The sequence below is a fragment of the Vicugna pacos genome, chromosome 10, assembly GCF_048564905.1.
Source record: "Vicugna pacos chromosome 10, VicPac4, whole genome shotgun sequence".
NCBI lineage: Eukaryota > Metazoa > Chordata > Mammalia > Artiodactyla > Camelidae > Vicugna > Vicugna pacos.
The window spans coordinates 32,809,310-32,823,170 of record NC_132996.1 but is presented as its reverse complement, the minus strand read 5'-3'; the positions used below and the strand labels follow the sequence as shown (position 1 = coordinate 32,823,170).

Genomic DNA, 13,861 nt, shown 5'->3' with positions numbered 1-13,861 from the left:
AAAAAAGCTTATCTTTAGGCCTTTTCAAGCACAAACTTAGGAGCCCATATTGAGGAGCTAGAGATAACCTGGGTTTTGAATAGGGAAACAAATAATGTTTAAGGAAAAAGGGCACAAGGAGTTTCATAGTTGAATCAACAGAAAAGACTGCAGATCATCATCAGAATATTATTTCAAAAGAAAATACAATTAAAATCAACATGTAATTCACTAATTTTAATATATATAAGATGTTCAAACCAATTAGCTTAAATTTCCCAAGCTTTTTCCACTTCTTAAAACTCTACAGGAATTGAGAGGGACACTTACTCATAATTTTTCACAAGCTGATAGAGGCAAAGAAGAATGCCGAGCCAACATGCACTGTTATCAGACTGAAGATAAAAGCCAATTTTGTCCACAATGGCAGTCCAGCGACTTGGATAATCATGTTTGATTATATGATGAATGCACGTAGTAAGCTGTACCCTGAAAGTCAAAAATAAACAATAAGGAGGAAGAAATGTTACCTAGATAAAGTTTTGCTAATTCACACAAAGAAAAAGGCTGTTTAGAAAAAACAGGTCACTGAGCAAAAACTGTCACTACCAATTTAAAAGAAACCCAACAAATGTTACAAATGAAGGTGATTTTATTTTTCACACCTATCACCAACTGACAAGTTTCATTTAGAACTTCAACTATTCTCATTAAAAATTCTATAAAATCATATAAAAAACAAGAACTTTCAAATATCAAAAGGCCATACAAGGGGGAGGGTATAGCTCAAGTGGTAGAGCACATGCTTAGCATGCATGAGGTCCTGGGTTCAATTCCCAGTACCTCTTCTAAAATAATAGTTTTATTATTTATCTAAAATAGGTTTAAATAAATAAACCTAATTACCCTCTCACCCCATCCCCAAAAAAGACCATCCACTATAAAGTATATGACAGCATTCTATAACTTTCTATACCTCCTTTCATCTGCTCAAAATATGTTTCACAAGTTTTACATGAAGTTTAAAGTTTCTGGTTTTATAATGTAAAATTAAATTGCAGTAAGAAAACAAAAGAATTCTCCTGTAACAGCATTTGTTAAGTTTTCTGCTACAAAAATGACAGGTTTTTATGTTCTGAAAATACCTCCTTCTACACCTCCCAAACCATGCAAATTACAAACCTGCAACAATGGTTAAGTTTAAAATATATACATACCTGATGAGCTCAGGAGAGTGGATAATGGCTTCTACAATATTTTCTCGAATACAATGTCTATCTTCTTCTGGAATAGTATAAGGGGATATATCCCCTGGTGCTGTTTCCCGATCAGGCCAATACTGTGTTATCATATTTTTCAAATAGATAACACCTAAAATATAGATCAGTTTGACAAAAGAGTATTTACTGTGAAAGCACTGTGAATATCCCTGTGTCCACACTTCAGTGTATTTCTTTCAGACCAGCCATTGCTAGTAAAATTATTCTTTTAAAAATCAAAATACTGCATTCTATTATTTTAAAAGTGTATAATCAAAACAAATTTAATGCTCAGATACAATAATCACCCACAAAGTTATTATTAAATGTATAGCCTAAGAGATCCTGCAAGTAAACACACTATGAACAAAATTGTTTTTATATCCCATTTATACATAATATTTTTCATCTGTTTTCCGTAGAAAAGCAATTTAATTTTACCAAATCCATTTTCTAAATGAAGCCTCTAAAAACAAAACCACATACACATACTGATACAGTTTCTATAATTAATAACCTTGTTATGTAGGATGAATGTTTGTGGCCCCTCAAATTCATACTGAAACCCTAACCCCCAACGTGATGCAGGGATGAGGCCTCTGGTAGGTGATCAGGTAATGAGGGCTCTGTCCTCATGAATGGGATTAACGCCCATGTACGAGACACCTCGGAGAATGTCCTCCACTCTACCACACGAGGTTCTGTGAAATCCCCAAAGCCTCCACCTTAGACTCCCAGCCTCCTGCTGTGTGTAAGCCATAAAGTCTACAGTATTCTGTCACAGCAGAGTGACCAAGACACACAACGGCTGTCCTTTTTATCACAGAAAAACCACAGTCTATGAAGATTCTTAGACTATAAATCTAAGCATTTCAATCATACACCACAATCACACCACTTCAAATTCATGTTACTTTATGGCAGAATTAGCTGTGTTCAGAAATTACTGATTACTATTTTCTGTCAGTCCTCATATTGCCACCCTGTACATCACTAATTAACTCTGACTGAACTAACTTGCTAACAATGCTTTTTACCCAGCCTTCTCCACCCAAATGAGATTCCTCAATCACAGATGTACAGGGTGTACAGGAAAGGGAAATTATTCAAAATTAACTAATTCCTAAATTCTGCAAAACAGTGACTCTTCTTTGATTAGTAATTAACTCTTACCTGGAGTCCTGTATCTATTCAAATAAGAGTAACTGATACAATTACGATTCTTATATTCTATTTTGCTCTATCTTGGAAATTAAAATACCCCATCTTATAGCATTTCAAAAAAATTGTAACTAGAGATTAAAATAACCTTCAACAAAAGCTTTAAGATAAACCACATCTACAGTAAAGAACACTGACTCAGTATGTGGAACTGACTTATTTCAAATTAATACAATTTTATTCTTTAGCTCCAAAACAGAACGAAGATAAATTAAGACTTGATATAGCCCCTATATCTTCCAGATACAGCCTCTGAGTATTTCTATCATAACGCACAAAGGAATTGGCCATATATACTTTATACAATTTTGATTCAGTATTTTAAAAATTATTTGGTCCAACAAAATACATAAATAAGTGAGAAGTGCACTGCAAGAATCTCATGATTCAGTCTACTCCATCCAGAATGCTTGAACTCTGCTACAAAGACCGAACGAATCTTTCAAACTCTAGCAGATGAAACCACCATACGCTATGCACTACAGAGTATCATTCTACTATTACAAGAATGTAATTTTTAAAGTAATGATTGTATTTTTAAAATCTAGACCAATTCCATAGTTTGACTGCTTCTGGTTTTTGTACATACTAATAAACAACTTTCTAGTGGAATTTAATTTTACTAATACACATAATCAAGTCTCTAATGTGTTAAGGATCCCTCCTAAATGCCAAACACTTTCAACATTTTAGTAAAAATCTGAGATTTAAAGGCAAAGATTCTTATCTAAAAAAATAACTAAATGGGAAAATGTCAACTTCATTAGTTAAAAGAAATGATAGTTAAGATAATCACAATAACCTTATCCTATTTAATGAGAAAAATTTTTTAAAGATTTACTGCTGACCAGGGTCCAGTGAAATTACCGAATTTTATGGGCACAAAAAAATGTCCCATTTTCATGCTACTTATATACCAACTGAAAAAATCATAAACAACTTATATTCATTTATTCATGTACTGAGTATCTTCAGTGTGTCAGGCAATAGTTTCGGCACTGGGAATACAATACTTAATCAAACAGACCTGAGATTAAACTGAGAAATGGTTCACTGGCACATTATGGTTAATTACTGAGCCATTAAAATATACATTTTAAGATTAACACTATGTAAAGGAAAATGATTATTATATATTACATAAAGCAAGGGAAAAAAATTTTTAACAAAATTGGTATAGGGAAAAAGAACAGGAAGAAACAACCCCAGAATATAATTGGCGTTTCTAGAATAGTGAAGTTATTGGCACTTTATATTTCCTACTGCTAATAAATTAAGTAACAAGACATTAAAGATGTGAATTACATTATTCTTCAGACTAACAGATAATATCAGAAGTAGTATGCCACATGTTCATAGATTTCATTTGATACTCAATATCTTATTAAAACTGGAACTAAGAAATGGTGTCTTTTATTTTTCTATTTTCAGATTCTTTTCCATTATAGCTATTACATGAAACTGAATAGTTTTCTGTGCTATACAGTAGGTCCTTGTTGTTTATCTATTTCATATATAATAATGTGTATCTGTTAATCTCAAAATTCTAATTTATCCCTCCCTCTCCTTTCCCCTTTGGTAACCATAGTTTGTTTTCTATGTCCACGAGTCAGAAGTAGTACCTTTTAAGTAGTTAAAACAAAACAGTAATAGCAAATAGCAATAAGGAACAATTGCATTAAAAAAGGTTTCTATCTTAGAATCATCTATCATGCAAGGAAATAGGGGATAGTGAGAATCTTTTAATAAACCCCCTCAAATTCTTTCCAGCTTCTTTTTCAATTCAATGAAATATCACATTCCTTTAAACTCTGCCACCAAATGTCAAGGCACTTGCAGCAGTTTGTAGTAAACACATGAGGGCAAACCAATGTTCAGGAAGGAGAATCACTGAAGATACTTCTGCTATTCAACTGTGAACCTTTTAAACAATATTATTTACATACATCAAACAAGATAATTCAGGAAACTTGCCTGCCTGTCTCACAGGTAAATCCAGTTGTTCCGACATAGTAATCTGAAGCAGTGTTGAAACAAAATTCAGAGACTTGTGTGCCTACAAACAAACAAAAACATTTTAAATTTCTTAAAGTAAATATTCACAGTAGTCTATTTCACGACTTGTCTAGTACAAAACGCTCTCCTCCACAAGTTGGTCCCAGCCTTACTTCTTATCACTCATGTATAAGGAATTCAAAAAAATTCAGTAACCTAACTCCTAAAACTTTCAGATGTTTGTATTTGCCCGATACCACTGCACTTTCCATTTATCCCAGTTGGCATCCTTAACCTACACAGGTGGCAGCAGTTTAAAAACACTGACTTCTGTGATAACCTATTTTCCCACTTGAGTAATAATTTCTCAATAGAGACGTTCTATTAAGTAGCTAGACAAAAACTAAATCAGTAAAACTTAATAGCCTGAGGGGTGGTTCCCAAAGTGCTAATAATGCTTTATTTCTTTATATGGCTATTTTATAAAAGTGTATATAGTTTGTGAAAATTAATCAACTATACCCTCATGATCACTTTTCTGCATGCACATTATAGTTCAACAGAATACTAAAAATGAACAGCTTTGAACATACAATAAAAGTAGGATACAAACTATATCATGATCATTTAGGAAGTATATTTATATGAATATGCAATGCAACATATACAGAAAAGAATGAAATACACCAAAAATGCCAATAAGTTATATCTGGGGTGATGGGATTCATAGAGGAGCTAGTCTTTATATATTTTCTATTTTCCAAATTTTATGCTATGATCATGGGTTAGTTTCATTAACAGTACAAAAGAGTTACTTACTAATTCCTAAATGTCATATTTACTTTTGATTTTTTAAAAAGAACTGAAATCCCTTCTTGTATGTTTTCTCAGTTTCATTCCCTCTCCTCTGATATAACCACCAGGTATAATGTCATCTCCTTCCAGTCCAAGCTTTAGTATTTTTCCACACATGTTCACATGGACAATAGTGATTTTTTTTTTAAGTTTCCTCTTTACAGACTTTTCATTCATTCTACAAACAGAAAACTTTCCCTTTGGATATAAAAAATGTCTTCCACATTAGAACCAGAGTGATACTTCATTCATTCAGTCACTCTACAAATTATTTATTTAGGTATTTAGACAGTATGCCTCAAGCCGAGAATACAGGGTTGAACAAGAAAATGAAGCTCCAGTGACCTCATGGAAACTTAACAGAGAAGGAAAACAAGATAATTAAGGTAAATGGAAGTAGAAGACACTATGGAAAAAACAAAAGTACAACTCCTAACCCAGAAGTAAAGCTTAAATTTAAGATACGAACAGAAACAGTTAGGTAGATGAAGGGGAGGAATTTACACTTTCCAGTACTCTAAATAGATCTGAACAGTTAACTACTATCACTTTCTTGAAACACCTATGTAATTCATACACCACTTTTCCTGGTACCTTCTCATGCTCCTTGGCTCATTTCTCATTCTATCTACAAATGTTAGAACCTGGTGCCAGGACTTAGACTATCTTTTCTACTCTCCAGCTGAATTCATCCAACGCCTATTTTTAAATTCTATCAATATGTCAAATATGTTATTTCCAGTCCAGATCACTGTAACAGACCTATTCAACATCCCTACCTTCGTTAGCTCACAGGATTCTCAGATTATGTCCAAATCATCTTTTTCCCTAAAAGCTGTGATTCGGCTTCCTTGTATCACCTCTCCCAAACCCTGTCATCACTACCCTCACAGTTATTCACGTCTGAAAACTGAATCTCATCTTTAATACTTCAATTCTCTTTATCCCAATTCAATACATCAGGCCCTGTCAATTCTATATCCAAAATGCTTGTATAATTAATATATCCTTTTTCTCCATTCCCATTAACACCAACCTAGTCCAAGTGAAGATTATCCACCCCCGCCAACCATTATCCATCTTGTAGTCAATGATCTTCAAAATTCTAAACTAATCCCCTTTAAACAAACCTTTTAACAATTTTCTACTCTATTTCCTAAGCCTAAAAGGCCATGTATTATCTTATCCCTGCTGATTTCTTCAGCCTCATTTAAAGAAACCTTCTCATCCCCCACTGCCCCACCTTAGCAGCCTTCTTTAGGTTCTTTCAACAACAAACATATTACCCCATTTCAGAGTCTGTGTACATGCTGTGACTTTCTACCTACAACACTCTTCTCTCTAATGCTTCACCAGAGTTAATTGGTCCATAACTTCACATTCTTTATCTCAGCTGAAACACTCCCTTAAAGAAGCATTTCCTCATTGATCACTCTGGGCTCCCTATTACTCTCATAAGCGCCAAGGTTTTTTTATTTCATAATACTTATTACATATTTACAATTATTATATCCATAGAGTGGCTTTATGTCTGACTCTCCTATTAGACTTCAAGCCCCACTGGGAGTAGGGACTTCATTGTTTGTATACCAGTTCCTCATGTTTGGCATTTAAAATATTCAAATATTTATTAAAAGAATAAATGAATCAACAACAAAAAAAAGTGCCTTGGAAGTAGCTGTAATCACCTAGGGGCAGTGCAGGACAAAAAAGTGTATTATATTTTAGGGGTAGACCAATAAGTCCACAAAGGCCACTACTATGGCATGTTTTAGGACATTAGTATTACAGTATATATCTTATATCCTGCATCAAATTATGAACTCCTGGAATGAACTGCTAGAATCAGTTAATAAATATAGGAGATGTCAGTCCCTACATTTTTTAACTTTTCAGCAAATTGATTCAGCAGATCTAAGTTACAAAATTAGTATAACAAAATCTACTTCACAGGCTAGCTCCAAGGAATAAATATGGAAAATATTTGAGCAAATATCAAGACACACTAAATGTTATGCTGTTTACAAATCCATACACAAGAGAATCTCATCTTTCTCAGAAAGTATGTTCTGAAGTCAGAAGGACATAAATCAATTTTGTCAAATTACTCTTTAGTTCCTTTAATCACTCATAAAATACAGCACGTTGTTTTTCTATATATATACAACATTCTCTTGAAGTCCCAAAACTAAGCCTTTCCTTCTGAGTTAAAAAAGACTGCTTTCTATAATTGGAACCCCAAGTGAAATTGTTGGTTTATGTTTAGGAGTCACTTTTAAACAACAAAAACCACACAAAGCACCACTGTTTTTGTTGGCTGGACACATAAATAGCTATATGTGAGTTAAAAGTGAACATATGCCCCTCACTGTATCTTCCTATAGCACAAAAGGTACTACATAAATGTTACATTAACAAAGGACCTTTACCAATTTCTAACTTCTTAAGGTTTAAATAAAACAAAACAAACAAAAAATCAAAAGAGTACTTGAAGGAAACCAAGGTAGATATTTTTTAACATCTTGGTGGGAAAAACCTAAGCATGATATCAAAAGATGAAAGCCATGAAATAGTTTGAGTGTCAAGGAGATAAAAAGTAAAACTTTTTAAGCTCCCTCCATCAGTATAAATAATGATGAAAAAAACTGCAACATCTGAGGAAGAGTTAATCACTCCAAAACAAAAATTAGCAAATATATGCAATTAAATTACGAAAGAATCAGTACAACTGGACAAGACAGTCCTAACCCAAAACAGTATGTGCAAAGCACTGGTGAAGATATTAAAAAAATGGAACTCACACTGCTGGTGGATGTATAAAACGGTACAATGATTAAGTATCTGACATGCACCTGTCTTACAGCCTAGCAATTCCACCCTTATATATCCAAAAGAAGTGCTTAAGTCCATAATAATACAAGTGAATGTATAAACAAATTGTTGTACAATGAAATACTATACAACTTAAAAAAATAAAACCTATGGAATCAAGCAATAATATGGATCTCAAAAACATGTTGAGAAAGAAGGAAGACTATATCACATACCATGTGATTCTATTAATTTGAAGTTTGAGGACAGGCAAGTCCAATCTATAGTTAACAGAAGTCTGAATAATGGTAATCTGGAGAAAGGTATGATTAGGAAGAGTTTCAAGCAAAAATTCTAGGCCTATGGGAATGTTTTATCTATCTATCTATCTTCATCTGGAGAGTGATACTTAGGTAAAAGCTCACTGAGATGTGCATATTTTTGAGTTTTGTATTATATATAAATTATCCCTCAATTAAAAGAAAAAAATTCAAGACTACTTTTATCTGAACATTCATTATTCGTAATAGCCCCAAAGTGGAAACAACCAGATGTCCATCAACTGATGAGTGGATAAGCAAAATGTGGCATATCCATATATATAAGCAACATTATTCAGAAATAAAAAGAATGAAGTACTGATACATGCTACAACATGCATGAATCTCAAAAACATTACGCTGTATGAAAGACAGTCACAGAAGACTATAGACTGTATGACTTCATTTATGTGAAATCTCCAGAATAGGTTATGGACAGTAAGTATGGCCTGGGCCTGGGGGTGTCAGGGAGGAATGGGGTTTCTTTTTGGGGTAATGAAAATGTTCTAAAGTTTGTCATGATGGCTGTGTAACTGAATATACTAAAAACTACTGAACTGGATACTAAAGTGGTTGAAATCAATACATTAATTGTTTTAAAAAAATCAACAAAACTAAACATTGAAAGAAGCACGTATCAGTTTATTACTCTCATTTTAAGTCACTTTGAATGCCTTCTAAAACACTCCAGCATAAATTTAAAAAGTGCAACTGACAAAAAACGTGTTACTTTCAGACAACTGAGCTAGACTAAGGGTAAGAAAGGATGCTGTCAGTGGGATTAGCACAAACAATCTCAACCTGGGACATCTATCTACTGGCCCCATCCAACTGAAATCTCTAATGCAGGAAGCCTTATACTCTCCCAAAGAAGGTTAACAAATGGACTTAAATTAGTACTAAATCAGACATCAGATCCTCAAGAAAACTGAGACAGAAAGTAGATTTGCCATCGCTTGGGGCTGGGATGGAAATTACCATAAACTGGAAAGAGGCATCATATTGGGATAATGGAAATGTTCCAAAACCGGATTGTGGTGGTTAATAGTTGTACAACTCAATAAGTCTACTAAAAATCACTAATTTTCACTTAAAACAAGTGAAGTTTACAGTACATAAATTATACCTCAAAATAAAGTTTAAAAACAGGGGGGAAAAGGGCCCACAGATCTGTAAAATTATAAAACACAAATCAAATAAAGACATATATTAACTGTTCAAATTAGGAAAAAAATATTCTTTCAACCACTGGGTAATCAACAACTTTCCGGCATTCTTGGATATAACAAACTATCACATATTTAGAAGAATTTCTAAATTCACATGGTAACTATTATTACAGCTATTAATTATCATATATTTTAAAGATCTTTGTAATTTCATAATTTAAAAAATAAATTTAAGTTAAAATATCACTAACATCAATCTTTAATCACAAAAACCCCTTAAAATGTGAGTAATTATGGTCTTACTGTCAACAGTTCGGCAAATACTGATCAGGCTTCAGAAGATGCTACAATAAATCTTTTATATGAGTCAAAGTATAAATGTAACTTCTGGATGCTAATACTAATTATAGGTCCCTCTTCAAGCTGCAGGCTTCTAGCAAAGAACCAGGAGAACTAAAGCAACAAATGGGTCATTATATGCCATTAGTTAAGGTAAAACTGCTAATACTTAGGTTTAAAAACTGTTTACCATAATAAAAAACTACCTTTCTAAACAACTTCTTACCTTCTAATTATTTTCATCAGCCCAGATAATTCAACATTCATCCTTAACCCACCACATCAAAATTCTTCAATAGCCCCAACTCCATCTCTATCTACTTTAACTCCCCTTAACCCACCTCATCAAAATTCTTCAGTAGCCCCAACTCCATCTCTATCTACTTTAACTCCACTTACCAGTACTTACAAAGTGTCAGATACTATAGAGATAAAAGATCACCAATATAAAGTAGGACGGGAGACTAATTCTAATTAGACTGACAGGTCACTTTTTATTAGACCCTAAAGGACTTGAATCCACAGAGAGCAGAGAAAAGATTTTTAAAAGGAAAAGAAGCATGGGTTATGTTAAAGAGACAGAGAATGAAAGAGAACAGTGAAAGACAAAAATGAATAGGTAAATTGTGACCACATCAAAATTTATTAAGTGTGAACTTTTGGGGGAAGTTTTTACATGATCAGATCTATGCTGTAGGAAGATAAGGTCCTGAACCAGTATGAAGGATGTAATTCTAAGATAGACTATAAAACATTATAGGTAGAAAACTATTATTACTTTAATAACTAATAACAGGCCTGAAAAACTCCTACCCCACAGTTTCCCCTACTCCCCAAGTCTAACTATAAAAAAAGAAAAAAATACGTATCTCATAAACAAATGCCCCTGACCCTACTCGCTTTAAGCCTACAATCTTATTCCTGCCCCCTTACTAGCTTTTCACTCACTAACCTTGCAATCAGAAATTTGTTTTCTCCAAAGCTACCAATATTTTAAAAGCTCCCCACCTATCCCCCCGCCAAAGTCTTCATTTTACTTTAACTTCCCTCATTTAGAAATGTCAACAATCCTTTCTTTTTCTAATGGCTTTTTACTTATTATAAAAGAAATTCATGTTTACTGGTAGAAAATCTATGAAATTTATTTGAAGTAAAAGGAAACTAAGTTACCTCAAACACCAATCTTCTTACTTACTTCCTTTTCTCGACTTCCTCCCACTGTTATGCACAATTCTTCAGCCTCCTTTTCCCTGTTTCTCAAAGTCCCCAAAATGGACATGGTCTAATGGGTAGCCTGCCAGTCCACCCCACAAATTACTCAGTGACTAAAAGAAAAACCCACTTTGAATCAAGCTTATCGTTAATGTGCCACAGACAGAAACAGTAAGTAAAATAATATATACAACAACTATGTCTGAAAAAGAAAATTGCTTTCTTATAAATATTTACATAGTGTTATCTTTCTTTCAGATCTTTAACATGCTGTGTCACTGAATACCTTCCTGTCTAACAGTCCAAGAATCCAGGGACTTTCCCTCTTCCTAATTCTTAACAGTATCTACTTTGTGATATTTCTAATTAAGGAATGTTACCTGCTCAGACTACAAGATACTTTGTCTTCCAAAAATATATACCATACTCTCATAAATATTTGCTGAATTTCTAGACATGCCAAATCGTCCCATAAACGTGTTACCACTTAACATTTCTCCACATCTAAGATTTTCATTAATTAAACAGTTCATAAGCCTTTAATAAAATAAAGTTAACCATTTATAGATAAATATATCACTTCCAATAGTAATAGCAATCATCTGTGAAGATTCCAGATACGACTTAGGAAGCTCATGAATTTTAAAGATAAACACAAAATATCAAGAAACTTATTAAAGCTAAGTCCTCTTACTTTTTTTCACAGAAAGCATTTGAAAAAGCAGCATTTCTGCCTACATAATCATTTTATAGCACATTAAGCTTAGGAATTGAAGGTTTATAAGAGATTTAAATGAGATTTATGGTTAGGAAAAATTTTAGTTTCAGGTGGTAAGAGCTTAACAGGAGGAGATGAGCAGTATGAGTAAAGGTCTGCATATAGAAAGTTTTCCACTGAAGAATGCTGGCAGCTAAAGCAAGAAGAGAGCAGAGACATTGCTGTCTGTTATAATAATCTACCAAAACCTTCAGAGTTATTTTTTTCTTACAAATGAAGAAACAAGTATTTCTGAGTGTGTGTGTGTACATGTGCCAGAATGCACATACAGGCAGGAAAGGACAGTCCTTGTATCCAAGAGCAGTCCTCAAATGTAAGAAACAGTTAATGTTGAATGAAAGAATACCTAATGCATATTCTAGAGTACCTAAATAACTTTTAATTGCACTTCTACATATACTAGAATACATAGCTTAAAATTTAAATAAGTGACAGATCTCTGTAACACAAATCTATTTTAACAACTCAAAGATGAGTATTCTTAACATTTCTAACTTACTCATTTCTCTTTGCATTCAATAAATATTTACTGAGAACCTATAATGTGCCAGGCACTGTGCTTGTAACAGTGCCAATTTTCATGCTGCAATAATGCTATCTACTAGTGATTTCAGTGTCCAAATAAAATGTACTTGTGTTTTTTCTCCCTTAGTGCTGATCATTTTCCACTGATAAGTACAACTACTAAGTTAGTAAATGGAGATAGGAAATGAAATGTACTGCTTATTGGATTGGTTAATCAACTGGCACTTAAACAATAGTTCAAATAATGTGGAGAGAACTTAATAGGTGCCAAATGCTTTCCCAAAATTTTTACATCCATCATCTCACTCAACACACACAACAAAATGACATACCATATTATTACCACTTTCATCTTACACATAAGGAAAATGATGCTTAGAGGTTAAATAACTTTACTAATATCCTCCAGCAAGTATAAAAATCTTTCAGTTGAAAAAAAAATCAAATGGCTAAGGGAGTTTTCAATTATACTTATACTTTTAAATGATTTTCTTCAATCTTTAAGGCAAAGCTTGTTAGATGGAAGATATTTCAAATTGGGATATAACAATGAACAATGGGTTCCAAATTATAACAGCAGTTCAAGAAAGATAAAAATTTGTAACATATTACAGAGTAAGTCAGTAGGGAATACTAAATAAGATGTATCTTGAAAATATCTGCCAAAAAGAGTGTCCCTACTGTGTCTTTAACAATCTAATGGAAGTTTAATTTTATCTATATGTAATATAAAAAAGCATATAAACACCCTAAAAATCCTTGAAGTGGACGTGGTGTAAGAGATCTAAAGCCTAGATTGTTATCTACAGACAGTAAAGCCTACCATCGACAAAAAAAGAATTGTAGTAACAAAAGACAAAAATTCCTGACCTCATGAAATTCAAAAATTATATTGGGGAAAACAATAAGTAAAATACATATGATAAATCAGTACTATAGAGAAAAATAAGAGAAGGAAGATAGAGAGTGTGGTAGTCAGGTCGCTCTTTATGGATATGGAGACAGTTGATAGAAGTGACAGAACAAGTCTAGGAGATAACTGACTAGGAGGGGGTTACAAGCAGATGGAATCACTGAGATGAGCGCACTTTTGTTTCATTTTTAAACTACCTGCACTATAATACTATCTGCACTATAATGCTTTGATAACATTTATAATTTTTACAGTTAGTGATTACTTCACTTAGCTGAAGAGATCCATTCAAATGTCAACTGATCTTTTTCTTTAACTAAATGAGTCAAGATGTAACTTCAATGAATGAGACATCACAGAATGATCGGTTTACCCTATCTTAACCAAAGTAAGAGCTTGTCAGAAATAAAATGCTACTTTCTTATTCTCACTACAGTCAAGCTTCTTGAAGACTTATCTGGGATCTATTTCCTAAATCAAAGTTC

General features: G+C 33.2%; 1 protein-coding gene across 1 annotated transcript in view; it reads right to left on the bottom strand.

Annotated features, from left to right (window-relative positions):
* IPO7 (importin 7) overlaps positions 1-13,861 on the bottom strand; it is a 40,513-nt gene that overhangs the window by 24,271 nt on the left and 2,381 nt on the right. The window contains exons 2-4 of the mRNA XM_006203513.4: positions 4,434-4,515; positions 1,197-1,350; positions 310-468 (exon numbers count right to left, since the gene is read on the bottom strand). Of these exons, the coding sequence (XP_006203575.1) occupies positions 310-468; positions 1,197-1,350; positions 4,434-4,515 (395 nt within the window). The remainder of the gene's footprint in view (positions 1-309; positions 469-1,196; positions 1,351-4,433; positions 4,516-13,861) is intronic.